Genomic DNA, 23,903 nt, shown 5'->3' on the forward strand with positions numbered 1-23,903 from the left:
GGGGGGAATCCCAATTTACAAATGTCATACAACACCACAAGTGTGATCAATAATAAAAAAGTAGAAATTGGTTCTCGCTTTCATGCTCAATCAACAGCAACACTTTAGAAGGGCCATTTTAATAGCAATGCAATGAGCTTAGACTAATAAATAGTGCCATGGGAGTGGAAAAACAATATTGAAGAGAGGAAAATTTGAGGTACTGTGTGAAAATTAAATCAATGCATGGTCAAGATAATTGCCTATGCCTGATGAGGTGAGTGTGTGGCTTACTGCTCCGATGTAGCCTCCCTACGGCCCCGAACGTGTGTGCTTTGGCCTAATGATCACTGCTCCTGTCACTTGCTGCGCGCAAACCTTAACGTCTACACATTCCCTGCAGTTTCGACAAGAAGTTGACAAATTCTCAATCAGTGGAGCGGTATGGTGTGTACAGCACGCTAGGCCGGCAGACCGTTCTACAAGTGGATGCTTGCTCCCATGGATGAGCAGGAAATAGGATGTGTCTGGAAGGGTGGGAAGTCGAAACCTCATGTCTGGGACGCACAACCTTCTTTGTCATTAAGGGGAAGCACGCCTGCCTCTTTTGTCTTCAATTAGTTTCTCTGAAGAGCACACAGACATCGTTAAAAGAGGGGTTTAAATAATGACCCTTCATCAGGCAGGGGGAGTCCAAGGGGAGGATAAGAAAAACAACTTTACTGGGCTCGCTTTGAACATGCAGCGGTAGAGAGGTGAGTCAGCATAACAGATGGCTGCGAAGATCATGGGTACACGATGGCAACAGAGCTGAGAGTAGCATAAATGAAAAATGGGGGCACAATAGACGAGGCTTGGCAAAGTATGAACTAAAGAGATACGATCAGAACCAGGTGCTGAAAAGGGGCAACACTCAGGGCCACTGGCGAGCACGTTACTTTTAGTATTATGTCGACACCGCTTCAGTTTGCGGAGTGAAGATCCTTATGCTGTGACTTGACTTACTGTGCAGAAGGCAGTTGGCTCAAGGCATTAAGAGCCTTTCTGACTCATCTTCACATGAGTCCAGACAGAATTCCTTCCATCTAACTCTCAGCTCTGTTGCCATCATCAGCAGCAGCAAGTTGCCCCAAACCGGCAGCTTGTCAATAACTAACCTCACCCTTGCTAATGTCTGAAATAAATGCTGATATCTCATAAATGGATGCCTTGCACCAAACACATCCGTACAAAACATAACTTCAAAAGTGACTTGACTCTACAGTTGGAAGCTACAAGCGTTTAGAGCCGTAATTTCAGTTTCACACTCAGTTGATTCTGTGCTCCTTCCTACCTGTTCATTAAACCATCGAGAGAACATTGAAAGATGATTTGGACTGTGTACTGTAGAACGACGACAGATGGCTCAGTTTGCATAAGCGGTGTTTATTTTATCTGCCGTGTTTACGGATTTCTGCTAAGAAACCTTGTTCAAACCCAAACTTAAAGCATCTCAACACAACAACAAAAGTGAATCAACTCTCTGGACTAAAAAAAGAGTGAAGGCAAGAGGAGAAATTAAGAGATCAACAACAAAGTAAATGATGGAAAGGAATGAGGAAAAAGTGCAGGTTTATAGCAGCATCGTGAGGCGGAGACTATTTAGTAAATAGCAGTAAACAGATGCGTGCAGCTGCGCTATGCTGGATGGCTCATGTGAGTGCAGTGTGTTCCCATTAAAACCCAGGGGGCCGAAATAACAACGTAAAAGTGGGTGGGGAAAAACAATTCGCATCAGAATGCCGATTCACTTCACAAAAAAGGGCACAAAAATCATAACAGCGGGCAGAGAGAGTGTTGCAGAACTCCTGTGCGGGCAATGCAACATCTCTGAAGAACCACAAAGAAGTAATATGGACTGAACTCCAGCAATGGCAAACAACAGTTACAACGCAATACCTAACCTCTTGTCTTATGTGTGGCAGTAAAAACTTTGCTCAACCCATCAAACGTGACCAATTGTATAGTAGTACTCACACTTTATCACATTGGAGTACATACTGACTGGTAGCTAACACGGCACAATTTATACACACAAGCACCCACTCTCACATTCACATCTATCATTTACTGAAACTGACGTATTAGGATGAAAAAAAAATAGTCAAAGATAAAGTATGAATAAACAGTTGACCGACAGAGGAGGACTGAAAACACTGATAAAGTATTAGTAATGGCTCGGCGGCTTGTTGGAACTAAATAAATAAAGAACACCATAAACACCTAATTACACATATGAGTTAGTCTAGATAGGGGCGCCCAATACGTCGATTGCAATCGACCGGTAGCTCGGGGGGAGACAACAACGACAACCCAAAACATTTGTGTGTTATTCATATGAAATATTTTTGAGTATGTGCACACTGTACCCTTAGCATCCTATAAGTCTCACTTTCACAAAAAGTATTAAAAAAAGAACATAAAAAAGCAGGTCACCTTTAACCTATGGTGGCGTGTGGCCTGGATCACAGGAAGTTGTTAGCGGTGAGCAGTCTGGAATTGCAGCTTGCGATCAGAGCTGTTGCGCTATATCTTTTATTGTTGTTATTATTCTCATTCCAAGTTTATTTCAAGTACAATTCACCGAGGGCACGGGCAAAGAATGGGAATCTGGAGGCTGGGAGAAGCATTTTAAAACGGTACACGTGAGCTACGAATGTTAACATGCTGCAAAAGTGCGTCCCATGCCTCGCCTCAGGTCTCTAGTAAGGTAGGTAGAGATTTGATTTTCACAAACTCACAAACTTTTGCGTCTAGTTTATTTTTCTGTGTCGTTCATCTTAGGGGCTGTTATGGCTATTGCTTATCGGGGCATGCGTAAGTGCGTGCATATGCACGCGTGTGTGAGATAACGGGTCGTTCGCGGGGGGTTGGTTGATGGAAAAGTAGATCTTTGGCCCAAAAAGGTTGGGCACCCCTGGTCTAAATTTATTAGTAGACTGGTCTGGCACATGAGTGTGACGTATAGGACTGGTATATCACCGATTTACCTTGGGGAGCATTGGTGTGGCCTTCTTGCTCTTCTTCTCTGAGGGATCGTCCAGCATATCAGGCTCAAAAGTGTAGAGCTCCGCCAGCTCGTTCATAGTAAAGTGCCTTTCAATTTGCTGCTGGTCCACCACTCGGTATGACAAAGATTGTTTGGTAACCTGCCGGTCGTAAATTTTCTCTTCCATTGTGCCCTGAGAGGAGAATATGAGAGGAAAGAATGTCCAATAAATATAACTTGGAGGGTTCCAAAAAGTTAAAATAGTGTGCCAGTTTCAATTTGGCACTATAAGTAAAACTCCATGGAGATGTGCATTTCTTGTACTACATCAGGTCTTTTTTCTGCTGTTACCATGTTTGGCCAGCACAGTTTTAGAATATCTGCTGGCTGCTAAACGCACAATAACAACACAAAAACAAACAAAAAAAAAAAAACATCGTGCCAAGATCACCTGTGCCAAGAACCTGTAGACAAAGACTGTCTTCAGCTGGCCAAAGCGATACACCCTGAATATACTCTGGATATCAAATGAAGGATTCCAAGAGGCATCAAAGATAATGACTCTGTTGGACGCCACCAGGTTGATCCCAAGGGAGCCAGCTCGTGTGGAAATGAGGAACAAACGACCTCTGGAATGGTTTGGAAGGCAGAAAAAGACTTATATAAACGATGTCTGATTTGCTTCATGACACACATTTAAAACAAACCATCACCTTGTGTTGTTTGGGTCATTAAACTCCTCAGCCCACTTCTTCCTGGTGGTGGCGTTGGTGGAGCCATCCAGGCGATAGTAGTCAATGTTCCTGAACCACTTGCCCTCACCTTCACAGACACATGAGAGTGAAGAAACCTGCTATTCAATGTCACCATCAAACTGCTGAAGAACCTCCAACAACATGTCACCATCAACTAGGCCAGTCCTCGCTAGCCTTCATGAGCACAGTTCAGCATGTTTCCAATTAGAGTACTGTGATCTTTTCATCACAAATTACAAACCCTTGAGCAAACATTTTTGGTGGAATAAAAAGTCAAGGTCTAATCATTTTCAAACTCAAAGTAAAAACAGCTGCTGAAGTTTAATTAGGAATTGTGACCTTACATTATTGGCGCCATGTTTCTATGTATATACGTATGTATCTATGTATGTATGTATAAGTGTGCGCGCTAAATGGCTAAATATGTGGACAAGACTACGTGCTAAATGTGGGCTTGCTTCAGGGAAAGCATGGAAAAATATTAGCCAAAAGGTAATGCCGGCATTTTTTTGTATCAGCACCCCTCCCACCCCCAAATTAATAAATGAATGAATGAATTTTGGGACACCAGGCAAAGCCCATAAAGTGCCACATAAATCAGTACCTGGTTTCTCTTATTAAAGGACACTTGGCCAGGTTAGCACATCATGACTAAGAGCAGCATGACAAACAAAACATTCAGAGGAAAGCTGATCACAGGCAAATACAGGATGGGATCATTCAGTCAAGTAATTAACAGCCTCACAAGAGAGCCAAATGAGAACTTCTTGAATAAAAGAACATGTGGGACGGAAGTATAAAGCCTACCTTTGTATGGTGAGATCTTGTCTTCATCTGCAGCTCTGCAAGACAGCTCCAGGAAATCCTCAATCAGGTCCAAAGAGATAAGAGACTGACTAAACACCAACCTGTGGATGGGCACAAAGATTCCATGGTGTCAATTTACTTTTCAAAACGCTATCCCATTACACTACACACCAGCTACACACAAACAGCACATTCCAGAGATGTGTGCAGATATTCTCAGAGCACAGACATTCTTACACTTTATCTTCCACTTCCTCTGCCATACGCAGGATCTCAAAGAGCACCGTAATTTTTCCTGAGTGTTCCATGATTTCAGCATCAGCCTCAGTGACAAACTCCTTGTGCCAGTCAGCGGTGGGGCTCCCTGGTGCCGAGCCAGAAGGTTGCGCTTCTTTGCAACAGAGAAGGACAAATGAGTCTGAAGTCTGTACACAGCCCTCACCACAACAATTAACTATCCAACAAACAATGCTCATAAACACAACAGTCTCATCATTATTGTGACATGAATTACCCAACGTAAATTTCTTGCGAGATCTGCAATTTGGACACAATATGATAAGAGTGAATGCCCTCATCTTGTACAGTGTCGACAGGCCTACAAGCTGTGAAGCCACATCTGGCCTTATTGTTCATCGTCACATTTTGTCCGCGTTGGTTGTCAAGCTCAATTACATTCAAATAGAACATGCAAAGCTGTTTTCGGGGCTCCAAACTTACGCTCTTCTACAGGCTCAGCCCTGTTTCGCCCCTCTCCATTCCTGCCTCGGGAACTGGTGTTCCACTCCTTTATGACTTCCACATCATCGCTATCAGAGTCATCAGATCCCTTCTTTCTTCCCTTGCCTTTCTTCTTTTTCCTATTAAGGAGGGACAGTGGAGGACACAGGGTCAGCGAGAGTAGCAGATGGAATAACAGGGGGAGTACAAATGTGTCTCTGGTTTTATAAATCTTCAACACGGAGAATCGGAATCTTTACTTTTTTTGCTTCTCATCCTCTGAGCTCAGACTAAGGGATGACTCCTCAGACTCTGAGGCGATGAATTCTTCCATGCTGTCTTCGTCAAAGAAACCCTGAAAGAGAGAGGAGTCGGATGAGGTGTACCAAATACAGATAGCTGAAGCTTTGAAGCGGAATCGATGCAAATGCACATTTTGTTTTTCAAAAAAGTGGATGATCATCACTTTCATATTCCCAGTACAGCACATAGCGAGGTTTCGTTTCATCTTCCCATACCTACCCTGTTTTCTTTACTGATGTAATCCAGCTGAAGGCACCAGGGATGGGTCCAGATTCTGCTGAGCATCTGGAAATCCTGGAAGAGTTTGGTCCCTGCGCGGCCTCGGCCCCCCTCCAAAGCATTCCCCACACCTGCAACAGGAGAGAGAGGATGAGATGCATGTGAACATGTCAGGCTGAAGGCTCGTCTCTCGATACAGAAAATGTTGCGCAGGACACGTAGAGGGGTCTAATTTATGACTGAAACGTGCACCGCTCTAGTCAAAACAAGGTATATCGTCAGAGGGCAAAATCCCCTCGGCACAAACTTTGTGGTGGCAGCACCAATATCAACTATTTTGGGCTACGGAAACAGCACTAATGGAAGAAATGTTCGACCCTTGCAGACTGCGTGGTGGTCTGAGGGTGGGGGCAAAGACACAATGGTGGAGGTCAGCAGTCAGAGTCACAACATGAGCATGTTACCCTGTGGACAACATTGCTGCTAATGAACCACAGCACACAGCAACAACCCCTTCTGACCCTATTAGTCCTTCGTAATTGCCAATCCTCCATCTCTTTGTTTTCATTTTTGCTGCAAAAATTTTGATATTCCCCTCAACCACCTCAATGTCTTTCCCTTTCCTGTATGCCTCTCACATCACCCCCCAAAACCCTCCCAGAGCCCTTCATTAGAGAGACGTGGGAAACCTAGCTTCAACACTGCTTGTGGCACTCTGCCAGCTGCCACACTTAAATGTGCACGCACATGCACACAGGAAAGTCTACTAAACAACTTATCAAAGATGCACAGAAAAGTGAGAACAGAGAGAACTCTGGAGTTAAAAAAAAAAAAAAGAAAAAAAGAATTCCAATAATGTCATCCGGTGACAGTAGCACTTTGAATGGATCCAGGCTCGTCAATGTTTATGCATATTGCTAGTAGACGTCTATATTAATTTATTAGCTTTAATCTTTTCTAGGAGTTACCTTAAATGTGATCTTAGCAGGCCCTAGAGATCATGCTGCAAATATCCCCAAACAACATCATTATTTTGTCAAAGTCAGGGTACAAATCAAATGGCTCTGCGCGCGAAAATAAAAATGTTTCCATGCAGCTTGCATCTCACCTGTAAAGTACTCCAAGTAGTATCTGTAGAGTTTACACTGGAGTGGAGTTACTCTGATGGACAACACATACTCGTGCTTGGGAGGCAGGAATTTAGTGAGTGCTGTGTAATCTTTCCTCTGGGAAAAGCAAAAAGATACTTTTAGCACCACCGATGTGAGGACAAATTGTCTACGATCAATCAGAGGGCAGTACGTGTTACCTGAACACATCCAGCCAACATCTCGTACAAGATGTGAGCCCTCTTCTTCATGATGCGGACATCTTGCATTGTAGAGTCAGCACACTGCCCATTCTGAATGGGGTTGATGAAGCGATTGCGGAACTCTTTAACTGAGCCAAGCAAATTTTCCTTAATGAAGTTCACCATGCAGTGATCTGATAAGGGGACATGAGAATTAGTAATTGTCATTTTTGGATCGAAATTCAAGTATTGTCGGCAGGCTTACATTCAATGAGGTTATTTTGAAGCGGAGTTCCAGTCAGCACAACCCTCCTCCTCGTCCTGATGGAGTTCATGGCTTTGGACACAGCCGATGCCTCATTCTTTAAGATGTGACCTTCATCACAAATCACCAAGTCGGGACCTGAAGGCAAAGTAAAGCGAAAACGAAAGGAAAATCCGATTTTAAATGGGACCTGTATACTATTTAACTATTTTTAATTGCAGTGGTCAACATTTTTTATATGAGAAGGAATTAAACTTTTCTTGATTAATTTTTTTGTATTGATTCCAAACCTGCCATCGTTTTTTCTGCAGCACATCAGGTTCTAATAATTATAACAATATAGTAAAAATAACACTGTTGCAGTATATTTAGTAATTTATGAATTAAGAGTTAGGTTGGGCAATATATATATATATGTGTGTGTGTGTGTGTGTGTGTGTGTGTGTGTGTGTGTGTGTGTGTGTGTGTGTGTGTGTGCGCACGCGCGCTATAATACTGCATGACCAACCTGGGTCTACCAGAGTCTTCTGGAATGTCTCTTTCAGCTTCTTACTCTTGGTGTTCCTTCCCTGTGTCAGGTTTCGGTACATCTCATAGCCAATGATCATAATACCACCCATATCTTGCCACTGCTGGAGGGCAACCGCTCGCTCCTGGGGCCTCTTTACTGTGGCCAGCTCTGTCACCTGTTGAATACAACACGGATCACCGGTTAATCCTCCAAATGTAAGTTTCGGTGGCGAACAGCTGCCAAAGCAAATAATTACCTCTAAACACTCATCGTCTTTCATTCCCTCTTGCCATTTCTCAAACTCGTTGACCCAATTAAGGACCGTGTTGAGGGGACAAACCACCAGTGCCGTTGAGAAGTTGAGCTTCTCACAAAGTAACAAAGTATGAAGAAATGTCACCACCTACATGGGACAAAGGAGAACTACAGTTAACAAGTTTCAATTACAAATCAATTGTGTAGGACTCATCTACAATCGAGTTAAACATAACACACAAAAAGATGATTAATTAAAAACATATTTACTATGAATTTTGCATTGATCCCAATCAACAATTGATGCCGCACTGGAGCAGTGTAACCTGGGATGCTCTGGGTCATACACTTCTAACAACTTGTTCACAGCTGGTCTCCTTACCTGAAGTGTTTTTCCCAGACCCATACAGTGGGCAAGGATGCAACCAGAGCCGGGTGACTTCTTAATCTTCTTCACGGACTCACAGCAACAATCCCACATGAACTGCACCCCTGGAAACATGACAAAGATGAAAGGGCTTCTCAAATTATCAAAACTTGTTTTTGGCAACACTTCAAATTCTGTGACTAAATTTTGTACGTATTATTTATATACTAATTCGAATCTATTTACATAGATTTAAAATGACTTTTTTCCAGTGCTGCTGTAAACAAGTTAAAACAATTTTCAACAATTAACCCTTGCCTTATTCTTTGTATAACTCAAAGAAAAAACAAAAAATAGCAGGACAGAACGGCACATGAAAGCCTGACAATGTGGACTCAACATCAATACATTCAAGTGCACAGGAAAACTTTGCCTGCAGATTTCTGTTTCTTCAGCAGGCCTTTTAGTTGGGTCTAAATTATTCATTCATTTTCTGAACCGCTTTACCCTCACTAGGGTCGCGGGGGGTGCTGAAGCCTATCCCAGCTGTCTTCGGGCAGTAGGCAGGGGACACCTTGAATCGGTTGCCAGCCAATCGCAAGGCACACAGAGACGAACAACCATCCACGCCCACATTCACACCTAGGGACAACTTGGAGTGTTCAATCAGCCTGCCATGCATGTTTTTGGAATGTGGGAGGAAACCGGAGGACCCAGAGAAAACCCATGCAAGCATGGGGAGAACATGCAAACTCCCCACAGGAAGGCCGGAGCTGGAATTGAACCCGGTACCTCTGCACTGTGAAGTCGACGTGCTAACCACTCGACTAACGGGACGCCGGTCTAAATTATATCACCACTATTTAAGTTTGGAAACCACTGCTCTACACACTTTACTGGTCGCTGCCAAGTAGTGAAATCCATTAGGCCTCTAGTCTTTATTTATAGCCCAAGCATGGGCATACTTTGTGCTTAAGGCCCACATTTGCGCTCAAACAAAGGACAGACGATTTAAGTTAAACAACATGTTAGTTTTTGTTTTACTTGGAAAAGTGCTTGCCAATGTGATTTTTCCTGTCTAATTTGATCACCAACATGATTTATTATTATTATTACTATTATTAATAATAATAATAATAATAATAACAACAATAATAATAATAATAACAACAATAAAAACAAAACACAGCCATTGGATTTATTAGGCCAATCCCCGCTTGCTTTGTCTTGCCCTTACCATCAACCTGGTGAGGTTTGAGTTTGGTGACAAGGTTCCTGTGCACCTGCACCAGTGGCTCTTTGGTCTCTTCATTTTCATCTAGAACCAGCTTTGTGGTAATGGGACACGTCACTTGGGAAGACTCTTCCACCACAATTGTCTGAAAACAAAAAATGTCACTTTGTTATTTAACAAAAGCATTGCTCAAAAGAAAATAAATCTTAAGTGCAACTACATCTGTGGTGTCACGACACCAAAATTTTGACCTTGATACTATAACCGCATCAAATACCTCAACACCAATATTGAAGCGGCACCACGGCAAAAAACTCAAAACAAAGGTAAAAAGCACTGAAATAATAGCTTACAGCTAAACAATGTCAAAATTGTTTTATTTGAATTGATTTACAAAATTACTGTTAGCATACGACTTAGAATACTTTTGAGAAAACAAAAAGTACATTTTGAAAAACATGAACTTACTACTGACACCAAAAGCTTTGCTATTATTTAGTGGTTCGGGCAGTATAAAATCTCACTTAATATTTGTCATTCCAACCGCTAATACTGGGAAAACATGTAGAATGAAGATGCAAGCCTGGTGATTTGATTAAGAACTGTAACACAAATGACAAGATCGACCATTGATTGTACTTACCTAAGTAAAAGAGCAAAATGATTTCACCTCATCATTCTCTTTCACAAAGGTCAGCCTTTATAGATTGTGGGAAAGACCATTTTTAGATATTTGTAGTTAACATTGAATGCATCGACCGAGTTTTTTCTGTGCAAGTGTATTTCACACTCGCACTGTATTGACAGACGAACCACAAAGATTGAGTGTATTACGAAGAATAAGACAAATATTTAAGTAGAAGCATCAATCTGTCATATGGCACGAGTGATATGTGTGTGATCCATTCGCTTTGACACTCACAATAAATAACTTTTTCGGCACCTAAGTAAGGTTATTTGGAAACTATATTATTGTGTCATTTTTGACAGCTCAACACAGTACGTCGATCAGGATCAACCGGTAGTCCGTGGACAGGTCACAAGTCGATCGCGGAGAGGTGTAGAAAAAAACAAAAACAAAAACGGGTGTGTGTCTGTGTACGTGTTAACATGATACATTTTGGGGTTAGAACACACTGCACCCTATCAGTTTCCATTTCACAAAAAATGTATTTGAAAAATAAAAAATACATAAAAAGGAGGTCAACTTTGAACTACGGCGGCGCATGATCTGAATCACCGGATGTTGTTCATGGTCAGCGGTTGGCAATTGCAGCTTATGATCAGAGCTGTTGCGATATATCTTTTTTTTATGATTATTATTTTCATTTAAAGTTTGTTTCCTGGACAACTCACTGGTGGGACTGGCAAAGAATGAGAATCTGGAGCACCAGAAACATTTTAAAACGGCATACGAACATAGTATAGTTTCTGCACTTAACACACAGCAAAAAGTCCGGCGCCTCCACGTCAGGTCTCTACTAATGTCAGCAGTGATTTCCTTTTCAGAAAATATTGTACCTACTTCATTTTTCCATTTCGTTGATGTTAGGAGCCATTATGACTGTTGCTCATCATGGCAAATGTGTGTATGTGCACGTATGCATGTCTGTATGCATGCACGTGCGGAAATAGGTCAAACGTGGGAATCGCGATCATTGCTTGAAAAGTAGATCTTATGTCAAGAAAGGTTGAGCACCTGACACTACAATATTGGTACTGGTACTTGGCGCAACACTAATCCACACTTTTTGTAATCTAGTTTGGACAATGAAACATGGTGCATTTCCATTTATGTAGAAAAAAGGAACTAAAAATAAACAAAATAAAAATAAACACTTGTTAAACCTATTCTCATCAACAAAATCCATGCACAAGGACTCAAATATGATCTGGATAGTATTATTATTAACCAAGCCATGATGTGTGCTGAAATTCACGCCATCAAATTAAACTGACAATATCAAGACTTGATTTTTACCTCTCTGAGTTTCTTCCTCAGCTCCTCTCTTTCTGCTATACGTTTCCTCCTATCTTCCTCTTCTTTCAGAGCATCCCGTGTCTCTGTCCTCAGCTTGTCATCCTTGAGGATTTTGCGGATCTTTTTGCGCCCTTTGCGTTCTTCTCCATCTGGGTCGTCTCCTTCTTCCTCTCCACTCTGTGGAAATGAACATTAAGTTAAGCTCTCAGATCTTCCGCCCTTTGGGGGGGGAGGCTGAAAAAAAAGGGCTCCCTTTGATCAGTACCCTGCAAGTCCCCTGATTAATATGTGACCTCCATAATCCATATAACACACTACAGGGATACATTATTTTGCATTTTGTGAGTCACGCATGACTGAAGTTGCTAAGGTTCATCAAGTTGGTCCCTAAAGTTCTTGCACTTTGGACTCTTCAGAACTTGTCAGGGAATTCACCCGGACAGTTTGAACTACAGCTTGGAGGCGGCATGGCAACCGGCTCTGGGTTTCACTAACTTAAAACCTGGAAGTTGTTTTATATAATATTCCAAAGAAAATAATGACTCAAGAAAACATTTGGCTCTCCAACAATTCTGCTGATGTACACTCATTTATATGAAGCACTGTATATATTTCACCTTCTCATTGCTGGAGGAATCCTGTACTTTTATCCTTCGTCTCTTCTTCTTTGGCTGTTTCTGACCTTTCTGCTTCTCGTCATCCTTCTTCTTCGAAGATCTACAGATTCACAATAGAATTGGTCTCTCAGCAAGGCCAAAAGCCAGCACAGTCAAGCGTCGAGCATCAGTAGTAGTGAATCAGATTGTTTCCAGAGAGAGCTTGGATTTCTCACCTCGTCTTTCGACGCTTCTCATCATTGTCCGACGCACTGAGTACTTCGCTCATCATTGACTCTGCACTGGATTCTAACTTCTTGAAGTCAGAATCCGCCGAATCATCACTGTCCACTTCCAGACAGAAACCAGAAGTTACTCACTGTTCTCACGGAAAGCAAATACTGAGCTCACAATTACTGACGAGCAACTCGAGTATGAACCTTTCTTCTTTTCTCTCTTCTTCTTGGCAACCTTGGTCTTTTCTGCATTGTCTTCTTTGTCATCATCGGACTCTGCCTCACTGAGCGAGAGCTTGTGACGAAGCAACTTGTGCCGGCGACAACTCTTTTTCACCTCTACATCAGACCCGGAGTCTTCTGAATTCTCAACTGCTGAACGAGAACACAATCGGTAACAAGAGAAAAATAAAGAAAAAACACAAACTTTCCTTTCATCGAATTCACTCTACCTTGCTGTTCCTCGTTGTCATCTTCCTCTTTTTTAACTTTTTTGGAGAGCTTCTCCTTCACGTCCTCGCTTTCATTTTCTGAGGAGCTCTCAGCCCCGGAGGAAAAGCTTGACTTAATCTGGGCGAGAAGCATTTTCTTTGCGATTCTAAAAAACAAGGAAAAGATGAATTATTAACATTTCATACACATACGCATGCACACAGGTGACTGGGTTGAATGCAAGTAGGATTGCTTCCATTGACAATATATATGGAAACACTTTTATACGCTTTCTGTACAGCAGGTGGCTGTATGCACCAAAAAAACGTAATTCACGAATGACCCAACAAGGAGAAGTGGGAGAATGAGGAAGAGGAGGAGGAGAAAAAGAACAAGCAGGAGTAGGTGTGCAAGACACTTGGATTGGATTTTACCCTCGGCCGCAATGTGGACCTGAATTATAATTAAGATTAGGCCTGTCACGATAACAGATTTTTCCAGACAATATATTTCCCCACAAACTATCATGTTGAATGATACTATAGTTTTTTTCCCCCACTGATATAGTGAGAGGAAAAATGATCAAAGATCATCTTTCTGAAGTGCACTTGAGTAAAATAGTGACTAAATGAAGAATAGACAAGACCATTATTTCAGGACAGTATTCATTTTTCCATATTTTTATTTGCTGTTTAACCCTTGAGATTTTTGTAATGAAAAATAGACACCTTTGCTCAAGAGAGGTTGTTTTCTAACTGATCTAAACAATACGCACAACATGCCCTCAAACAAGCATGCATGTAAATGAACATTTATCGGAGTCTGAAAAAAATTGTGTGTCCATTTTTTCCTCATCGAACGCCTAGTCGATATAGTTATTATGACAGGCCGAGTTAAGGTTAGCCATTTTAAACATTAAATTAAAACATTTGGCATTTTAGGAGTTGCAGGCTGCCACCAGTTGGATCGACAGATTGGCAAATTAGTGTATGTGAAATATATGCGAGTTATGTATGTGTTTGGGCAGCTACCATATGATGTAGTTTCACCAGTGGTTCTTAACCTTGTTAGAGGTACCGAACCCAACCAGTCATATGCACATTCACCGAATCCTTCATTCGTGAAAAATAAAAATCAGATTTTTTTTTTTTTTTTACAAATTCAAGACATAATGCATTTATTAAAAACAGGAAAAAACTTTCAAGACATAAGCATACGTTTTTTTTTAACTGTGCACAAAATGAACCAGCCAGCGACGGCCAAACGGGCGTGTCATAACTAATTGACATGTTGAGTCGGATGTGCCTTAACCTCCATGGCAGAGGCTCCGTTGAACCCGAGATTGATTCACCGAACCCCTCAGGTTCGATCAAACCCAGGTTAAGAACCACTGAGCTACACTGATAGCGCACACCATTCACCACTTTAATCACGTTGGAATTTTTATCTGTTGGACTATGACTGATGATCGGTGAAATTTACTGACGGAAGGGAAGATGGAAACACCGTTAAAATAACACGATGGACTGACAATTAAATTTTGGTTCGGCTTGAAAAAAAAAAAAAAACGACGCACTGACGATGACTGACGGGTACACAAGCTGCTGACAGACCGGCAACATTTTGTAGAACGCCCACCTCTGCGTTTAGCAAAGTGTTCATGATGCCGGTACCTGTTCTCAGGATCATCATCATCGTCATCGTCACCCATTTGAGGGGCTTCTTCTTTGACAGGCATTTCATCACCTTGACAAGATTGTGCACAAGTACCATTAAGTCAAGCGCAAACGCAAGTAATTAGTGTGTGAATTTGCTTACAATGCTGTGAAGTGATATTACCTCCCAGCGGACGGTCTTCCATCAGAGGGTTGAACGTCTGTTGGTCATTGTCATCTCCAGAGTCCTCATCAGCCTGCCGCTCTTCCTCATCCTCGCTGGAGGACAACTCCACCTTTGAGACCGCTGTTGAGCTCTTTCCTTTGCGCCTCTTCTCATATGATCTTTTTGCAGCCACAGCCTTTTCAGGCTTGTCTTTGTCCTTTGCTTCATCTTGTTTTGTCACGCGGCTTGATCGCCTCTTGGCTGTTCTCGTTATGTCTTGATCAGAGTCGGAAGTGTCAGAAGCATTTTCTTTTTTCTTCTTTGATGCCTTCTTGCCTTTACTTTCCACATCTGACTCTGAGCCTTCGGACTTCCTCTTGCGTTTGGATTTTTTCTCTGTACCTGCTGAGGGTTTCTCTTTAAATGAATGTTTCTTGGAACTTGGAACTTCTTTCTCCTCATCGCTCCTGTTGCATTCTGCCACCTTTTCCAGCAATACGTTAGGAACCCCATCTGAATCTGAGTCTTTTGCATCTTTCTCTGACAATGAAGTTTTAATCTTCTTCTTGTCTTCTTTCTTAGTCTTACTCGATTTTTTGGTGGACTTGGACTTTGCAGCCTTTTCCTTCTCTGACTCCTGCTCGGATTCGGAAGAGTCCTCAAGACTCTTTTTACCGACTTGCTTCCTCAGGGGAGTGGTCTTCAGTCTACTGGGGTGCCGATTGGGTGGTGGGCTGGCTGGTTCATCTCCTGTACCACAACCACCACTTTCCTCATCTTGTTCTTTGTTTTTGGACCTGGAGGACTTTGACCGACTTGTCCTCACAACTGGCACCGGAGTCAGTTTAACAATGAGGTTCTTCACTTTCTGTTGGGGGCGCCCATTCTGTTTTGCATCTGTGTCTGCGGCCGAAGTCGGAGCAGTATGAGCCAGCATGTGGGGATCGGCGAGACTTTCCACCATCTGAAAAAGCTCCTCGGGAACTGAAGGAGGAACAGACATAATGTCATGATCAAGTGATGTTTCACCAGGGGACAGCAGCTCACCATCACAAACTGCTGCTTTAACAACACGTTTGGTTAAATCTTCTGTTTGGTTGCCTTTACCAACTGGTTCCTTGTGCGGTTCCTTTTCCGTTTCCTCGTCCGGCGCACCACCCAGTTTGTTGCACAGAGGCTCAGCTTGCTCCTCCTCCGGCTCAACATGCTGCTTTACATCATGCTGGTCAGCATGCCCCTCTTGAGACTTACTGTGTGTCACCGCTGGCTCCTCATTGTGCTCTTCATTCAGATCTTGTACCGTATCTGAGGCCTCAGTTTCGTCCGCCTCATCCAGCTCATCATCTTCAGTCTTCACCACAGGATGCTCCGCATTCCTGCTTTTTCGGACTTGTCGTTGCCCCTTGTCGCCATTCTGTAGCTCCATACCCCTGAACTCTGGTTCCAAGGCCTCCTCCAGAGCAGTGTGGGCTTTTTTCAAATCAGAAAGCACCGCCTTGAATGCTTTCAAATGCCTGTACCTGACAGACTTGTCATCCTGCTCTGCAGCAGCCTGCTGCACAAACTGGATGAATGTATTGTTCAAACCAGTTGTGGTTTCAACCAACTTTTTTGCTTTCTTTAAGAGTTCTTTGGGTATCGGCAGTTTTTTGTAAGAGAATGTTATGGTCCCTGAGCCGTCTGTGTGTTCCTTCCCATTTACAACTACTTTGTGCTCTTTGACTTCACTGCTATTACATGTCTTGCTCTTGTGTTCCTCGCCTTTGCTGGATTTGCGCTGCTTGGTTTTCTCCTTGTCAATCTTTTCCATGATGCCGTTACACTTGGTGATCAGGTCCTGGAGAGGTTCGGCCCTGCACACATAGCAGTGCCACTTGGAGTTCTCATCAGTGATGACTGATAACTCTCTTCTGCCCAGGTTGCGAAGGATACACTTCTTGCAGAAGGCGTTGTTGCAGTAGTCGCAGCAGATGAGTTTTCCCCCTTCAGCACACCACCTTGTAAGTAGAGGATTGGAATATGCTTGATTTACTCTACTACTACTCCACAACTACACTAAACGGTTTAGTGACACTGATATGTCTTACCTGCACTGCTCGTCCATTCCATCGGCATCTCTACTGATGTCATCACTTGTGTAATACTTGTAACATGACTAGAAGAAAGGAGAGATCATAGACAAGGCTGTATCACATGAAATGGTGGTCAAAAATAATATACATACAATTACTTTAAAAACATGTGTGTACCTTGCAAATAAGCACTTTAAGAGCAGGGTGCTGATGTACAGAGTTTCGCTGAAACTGGTTAACTTGCTTTCCACAGGCTGTGCAGTTTATCTTCCGTTGCAGGGTGTCATCTGTGGGCAAGCACTCTTATTTGCTTTTTTATTTGAAACATTAAAAAAATAAAAATTCAACCTACACTGTGGATTTTTTTAAAACACTTTTTTAAGTCAAAAATAAATTTCCCCAACAAAAATAATAGAAATTCAAATCTGCATAAGTCAAAGTGTTGTCATCATAAAACTAAGTAAAGAGCCAAACATGGTACAACAAGTAAGGTAAGGACCGTTAAGAGTAAAATGAATAAAAAACACAGAACACTAGCTTAAGTTAAGAACAAACATGTCACATGAACAGAATTTGGATACAGAAGCAGACAGGACACAGAAGTAGAAAAGTAGAAGTCTTAATGCACAAAAAGTAACAACAGACAGCAGGGCTCGAATTAGGAGGCATGGAAGAAAGTTCGACGTTCTGACAACCTGTCACTAAGCAACTCCATCTTAAACACAGTGACATAAGGCCATGCCCAATCCCATATGGAGTCATTCCATGCCAAATTACATAAAAACAGATTTTGATTCTAATAGAACTTGCTGTACTTGTTGATAGTGATGGCACAACACAATCTCAAATTTTCAGTCAATCGGAGCAGGGGTTGTGAATGCTGTTGTGTGACTTCAATGAGGGTTCCGCTTGACTGACTGATGTGACGACACGCTGCTGACGTAACTGAGTACAGGATGCGGACGTTACAGGGGGAAGGGCAGGCATGAAAGAGGACTCCAAAGGCATGCCCCCAGTATGTGCCGATATGAGCATCATGTAAAACATCCCCCCAAAAATGGGATATGAAGAGACACGCTTACGAAGCACAGCTTAAACTGCAAGCTATCAGTTACGCAGAGGACTATGAGAATCAAGCAACCGCGAGAGAATTCAAGATCAACTAATCCATGGTGCTTCGTGCTTCAGTTTTATGAAACGCCATCTATCCATTCCGAGCAAGGACGACCGTCGCGCAGCAACATCCGGAAGATTACCAGGAAAAGCTGGCCATCTTCCGCTCCTACTGCAGTAAAAAGTGTAATGTTCTGCTTTACATTAAATAAAGACGCTATCTTGGAGATTTTACACCTTGATTCTGCTGCTCTGCCGGCCTCACTTGGCTTCCATTACCAACTGTTGTCTCAACCAATCCCACATTCCTACATATCCATTTGGACTACGGCAAGTGATGAGGGACAAGCATATTTCGCATTATGAAATACAAGAAGATTGCATACAAAACATCCAGCCCAACCATATCACCAACATGGATGAGGTGCCACTCACTTTCGCCATCCCGGTGAACCACACGATAGAGCAGGGGACCAGCACGGTAGAGAGATATACAACGGGGTGCATGACGTCGGCTTTTACTGCTGTGCTTGGTTACCATGGTAATGGACAGAATTGTTCCATTCACCTGCCATGCATGTTTTTTTGGGAATGTGGGAGGAAACCGGAGTACCCGGACAAAACCCACGCAGGCACGGCCGGAGCCGGCATCGAACACTGCACCTCTGCACTGTGAGGTCGACATGCTAACCAGTTGATGACTGTCCCGCCACCACTAAAACTGAGAATAACCAAACTTTTAAGTTAGTGTGATGGATGCATTGAGTGTAAGTATATTAGTCATGCCGAGAGTGAAATGTTCAGCTGCTACATTTGTAGCAACAAAGCTAACCTAATGTAAATGGCTGCTACTTTGCAGCAACAATGCTAACCCAATGTCAATGACACCAACTTGCATTGTGTGAGTTTAACATTATTAAAACCTCACTAGTCTGAGCCTTCAAAACCGCTGACTTCACGGCCCATGCTCCCAAGCCGGTGACGGTGCGACTTGGAAGCCGGAGGAGGTGGGGCTGGGACAGTGGAGTTGGCACCACCATTTCACAAATAGCAATTCCACACATCAAAGTAACATTATAAAAACTATACGGTTTTTAAATAATACTATGTATAATGTGGTAGTACTACATTGGCACAGGAAGGAGTCACAGATCGCGCACGCTGTTGCAGTTGGGCTCGATGGCTCCCCTCTGATTGTGAACATGCATTTTAGATGAACATATTAAGTTTATTGTCAGTCAGAGAGTTAGAAGGTGCAAAACAATGTTCAGAGAGCCTAGATCAATCGAAAATTAATTTGAGTAAGTACTTACAAGACCATTAAGAAAGACAATGAAGGGTGAAAGCTTATCGAAACTGGTGTTTTAAAAAAATACAGCCGCGGTGATCAGTGCCCATCTCTATCCCTGAGTGTGGAGTGCTTGGGAAATTGTGTCTAAATCTGCTGGGTCAATGACAGGTTAGAACGTACTGTCACGTGAGGAACAGCATTTGGACCCAGAAGCAGACAATAGATGGAAATTAAAAAGTAAACGTATTTATACACAAAACTACAAAGTAACAATCGAGAGCAGGTCCGTATGCAGAAATACTGCGAGACATCAGGCCATGCTCAATTCCACAAGAAATAAAGATGACAGCATAAAGCACGATAGCAACTGACATCACCAATAACCCAAACCAAAACACATCCATTTTCTGATGCGCTTATTCTCACAAGGGTCGCAGGACGTGCTGGTGGGCTCCAGCACGCCACGCGACCCTTGTGAGCTGTATTCGGGCCAAACACAGTCACACCAAAATGTGTAATCCAAAAGTGAGAATAGTGCAGAATAATCACTGGTGGTTTTTTTTTCCTGTAATGGACCAACAAAATACAGATGTAATATTTTCAGTCACATTTCAATTAAACCGATTTTATCTTCATTCAAATGTCAACAGAAACAAATGTTAAGAACCTGAAGATATGACCATTGCCATGGTTTCATAGATGACACTCACAACTATGTTTTGCTTCCATCCATAGATTTTAAAGTACTGACTTTAGGTTCATGTAGCATAAATGTATTTCCTTGTCTGGTCTAAACATACCCCCCACATTAACACCCATAAAATGAACAGGTTCCATCTCATGCTTTGACTGTTCATCACTGCACAAAAACACATTTCAACGCTGAATTATTACCTGAAGTTTGCTGTTTGTAATCCACTCTGAACTTCACAGTGCCTTTATTTTCACTCCCTGCAGGCCGCAACACTAAGGTGCCTTGGAACACAAATAGAACAAGCTCAGTTTCATCTTAATTTCATCCATTCATCCATTTTCTACCGCTTATCCGGGGTCGGGTCGCGGGGGCAGCAGCTTTAGCAGGGAAACCCAGACTTCCCTCTCCCCAGCCACTTCTTCCTGCTCTTCCCGGGGTCTCCAGAGGCGTTCCCAGGCCAGCTGGGTGACATAGTCTCTCCAGCGTGTCCTGGGTTGACTCCGGGGCCTCCTGCCGGTGGGACATGCCCGGAACACCTCACCAGGGAGGCGTTGAGGAGGTATCCTAATCAGATGCCCGAGCCATCTTATCTGGTTCCTCTGGATGCGGAGGAGAAGTGGCTCGATTCTGAGCCCCTCCCGGATGACCGAGCTTCTCACCTTATCTCTAAGGGAGAGCCCGGACACCCTGCGGAGAAAACTAATTTCGGCGGCTTGTATCCAGGATCTCGTTCTTTCAGTCACGCCCCATAGCTCGTGACCATAGATGAGGGTTGGAACGTAGATTAAGCGGTAAATTGAGAGCTTCGCCTTTTGGCTCAGCTCCTTCTTCACCACGACAGACCGATACAAAGTCTGCATCACAGCAGACGCTGCACCGATCCGCCTGTCGATCTCTCGCTCCCTTCTGCCCTCACTTGTGAGCAAGACCCCAAGATACTTAAACTCCTCCACTTGGGGCAACATCTCCTCCCCGACCCAGAGAGGGCTCTCCACCCTTATCCAACTGAGGAGTATTGTTTCAGATTTGGAGGTTGTGATTTTCATCCCAACCGCTTCACACTCGGCTGAGAAACGTTCCAGTGAGAGTTGGAAAGCCCTGCTTGATGGAGCCAACAGTAGCAAATCATCTGCAAAAAGCAGAGATGCAATACTGAGGCCACCAAACCGGACCCCCTCAAGGCCTTGGCTGCGCCTAGAAATTCTGTCAATAAAGGTTACGAACAGAATCGGCAACAAAGGGCAGCCTTGGCGTAATCCAACCGTCACTTGAAACGATTCCGACTTCCTGCCGGCAATGCGAACCAAACTCAGATATCAGTGTTATAGGGACCGAACAGCCCATATCAGGGGGTTCGGTACCCCATACCCCTGAAGCACCCCCCACAGAACTCCCGAGGGACACGGTTGAACGCCTTCTTCAAGTCCACAAAGCACATGTATACTGGTTGGTTGAGTTCCCATGTACCCTCGAGGACTCTGCTAAGGGTGTAGAGCTGGGCCACTGCTCCACGGCCGGGACGAAAACCACACTGCTCCTCCTGAATCTGAATCAACTTAATTGCAAAAAATAAAACTTAAAAAACACGCATTCATACCTTTAGATGTGCTGCCTGCATTACTGTCAGAAGTGGTCCCTTCATTGTCACTGTCATCTGATTTGCCAGAGTCATTCCCTCCAGTAACTTTAGCTACAGTAGTGGAATTCCTATAATGTGGGAGCAGAAAATATTAAGAGTGTGCTAACAGAAGAACGGAAGGATTAACGGAAAAAAAAAATGTTTCTCACCTCTTGTTACGGGAAGAGGAGAGCGTTGTTTCTGTAGAGCTACAAGGCTACAAGTATAAAACGTAAATAAGAAAAGGTAAGATTCAACGGTAGACAACCAAGAGTGCACAATGGAATAAGACCTACCTCCTCTGTATTTTCTGCCATTTGGTCTTGACTGGTTTCGGGAATAGGCAGACTCATTTTACCTGAAGAAAAAAACAAAAACAGAATTTATGCCTTTCGTATTGGGGATTTTTTATAAACAGCTTCTCTTAAAACATCATCAGACACTAAATAACGACTAATAAGATTCCAAGGAAATGTTGCAGGTGTGAGAATGATGGCTTCTTCTCAGCTTGAAAATTGCAAGAACATGTTATACAGTCATAACCTACTGTATTTGAAGCAAGTCTTTTCTAATGTTTCAACTTTTGTCCATCTTTGTTCCGAAAGTTCAGAGTATGCTTTATACCAGGGCACATTCTGCTGTTATCACAACTTTCACAGAATTGGATCATTTCATTTTGGAGTTGATCAGACAATGCTTTTCCATGTTTTGTTTTTTACTTACATGAAGGATACTCTTTCTTCACAGCACGACTTTTTTTTGACAAGGTAGTTAGTCGTTTGAATTTGTTCATGTTGCGTTTGAAGTCTGTATTCTGCTCATATTCAGTCATACTGTATAACTTTCCCCTGCCCGCAGTGTAGCTTTGCGTCCTTGTAACAATCATCACCTAGAATTGGAATACTCCCTGGTGAAGACGCACAAACTTTGGAATGCGCCATGGTGAGAATCGGTTTCGGAGAAACTAAAATTATGATATCACACTTTGTGTCTCGGTACCGCCCTTCTGATGGTATAAAAATGATGTGAATCTCTTGCTGCTTCGTACTCGTGACCCGCAGCCATTGTCTGTAATTCGCGAGTGCCCGGAATATTCCGTGATTAAAAGCTTCGAAGGAACTATTCATCGATTCCAGCCTTTATTTGAAGAACCAACATTCTCGTCGTCCGAAATTCAACGAACACGCGGGGAAGAGGAGGCAGCTCTTCCCCCAACATGTTCAATAATGACAGGTGACAAAGTCAAACTCTGATAACTTACTGATTTATTATCAATCGTCACCAAAATCTACATGGACTCCTGCAAATATTATAATGATCCATCCAAATATTTTGGATTTTCTCAACTCAACTCAAATGTATTTATAGAGCACTTTCAAACAGCCATTGCTGCATACAAAGTGCTGTACATGGAGCAAATTAACACATACAACAAACAGTAAAGCAAATCGGTAATAAAAACAGTAGAAAGCACCGAACAGCAAAACCAAGAACAATCTAAGTCAGGGGTGCCCAAACTTTTTGGACCGAAGATCTACTTTTCGATCAACTAACCTCCCGGGATCTACCCTTACCGGCACGCGCGCGCACGCACACACACGCGCACGCCATGAGAAACAGCCTGAAACTGAGGCATGCGATGCACTTTTGCAGCCTGTTAATTATCGTAGCTCACACATACCGTTTTAAAGTGCTTCCCATAGAGACAGGATTTCACAAATATAAGGCGCCATTAAAAGTCTTAAATTTTCTCCAAAATGGACAGGACGCCTTATAATGCGGTGCGTGTTATGTATGCGCCGAGTTCCAAAGCCTGACTAAGAGCACCTCTGGCCGACACGCTGTTTATATAGAGAAAAAGTGGACGTGAGTGACGACAGGCATGCGGAAGTCGGCCAATGAGTGAAGGGTGGGCGTGTAAGAGGACGCTAAAGGCACACCCCTAGCAGGTACCAGTCGCGTGAGTACATAGTAAAATGGATAAATAAAGTACAACCGAACTCAGATTTGCTTCCGTTGCCTTTTTAAAAACGTGTTTTTAGCGTGTGTCCGTATGTCTTAGCTGCTACCGTATGCTTTAAGCTAACATACCTGGTATGTTTTAGCGTGAATGCATGCTCCCGAATGCTTCAAGCTAACGTGTTTTTAGCGTGCGTGCATGCATGCCGTATGTTTAAGCTGGCGTATGTTTTACCATGCCTGGCTGCGCCCAATAATACAGTGCGTTTTGTGTATGTGTCAAATACAGAAATAGCACCCGTTACTGAGACTGCGCCCAACAATACGGTGCGCCGAATGGTCGTGAAAATACGGTA

General features: G+C 43.0%; 1 protein-coding gene across 8 annotated transcripts in view; it reads right to left on the bottom strand.

The window, feature by feature from the left end:
* atrx (ATRX chromatin remodeler) overlaps nt 1–23,903 on the bottom strand; it is a 48,240-nt gene that overhangs the window by 12,280 nt on the left and 12,057 nt on the right. The window contains exons 2-30 of one of the 8 annotated variants that reach the window (XM_019869697.1): nt 21,885–21,946; nt 21,759–21,805; nt 21,568–21,677; nt 20,171–20,251; nt 17,050–17,159; nt 16,888–16,955; nt 15,908–16,797; nt 14,819–15,784; nt 14,653–14,725; nt 13,000–13,145; nt 12,752–12,922; nt 12,548–12,665; nt 12,333–12,432; nt 11,716–11,892; nt 9,738–9,879; nt 8,516–8,625; nt 8,135–8,281; nt 7,876–8,053; nt 7,368–7,505; nt 7,121–7,296; nt 6,920–7,037; nt 5,812–5,942; nt 5,550–5,644; nt 5,290–5,429; nt 4,807–4,960; nt 4,570–4,670; nt 3,721–3,829; nt 3,459–3,636; nt 3,009–3,200 (exon numbers count right to left, since the gene is read on the bottom strand). In XM_019869697.1, the coding sequence (XP_019725256.1) occupies nt 3,009–3,200; nt 3,459–3,636; nt 3,721–3,829; nt 4,570–4,670; nt 4,807–4,960; nt 5,290–5,429; nt 5,550–5,644; nt 5,812–5,942; nt 6,920–7,037; nt 7,121–7,296; nt 7,368–7,505; nt 7,876–8,053; nt 8,135–8,281; nt 8,516–8,625; nt 9,738–9,879; nt 11,716–11,892; nt 12,333–12,432; nt 12,548–12,665; nt 12,752–12,922; nt 13,000–13,145; nt 14,653–14,725; nt 14,819–15,784; nt 15,908–16,797; nt 16,888–16,955; nt 17,050–17,159; nt 20,171–20,251; nt 21,568–21,677; nt 21,759–21,805; nt 21,885–21,941 (5,223 nt within the window). In that variant the 5' untranslated portion in view covers nt 21,942–21,946. Of the gene's footprint in view, nt 1–3,008; nt 3,201–3,458; nt 3,637–3,720; nt 3,830–4,569; nt 4,671–4,806; nt 4,961–5,289; nt 5,430–5,549; nt 5,645–5,811; nt 5,943–6,919; nt 7,038–7,120; nt 7,297–7,367; nt 7,506–7,875; nt 8,054–8,134; nt 8,282–8,515; nt 8,626–9,737; nt 9,880–11,715; nt 11,893–12,332; nt 12,433–12,547; nt 12,666–12,751; nt 12,923–12,999; nt 13,146–14,652; nt 14,726–14,818; nt 16,798–16,887; nt 16,956–17,049; nt 17,160–20,170; nt 20,252–21,567; nt 21,678–21,758; nt 21,806–21,884; nt 21,947–23,903 lie in introns of all 8 variants that reach the window. The other 7 variants (XM_019869693.1, XM_019869692.1, XM_019869690.1 and 4 more) reach the window with 7 other exon arrangements.

This window comes from Hippocampus comes, unplaced genomic scaffold (assembly GCF_001891065.2).
Source record: "Hippocampus comes isolate QL1 unplaced genomic scaffold, H_comes_QL1_v1.1 scaffold9, whole genome shotgun sequence".
Lineage (NCBI taxonomy): Eukaryota > Metazoa > Chordata > Actinopteri > Syngnathiformes > Syngnathidae > Hippocampus > Hippocampus comes.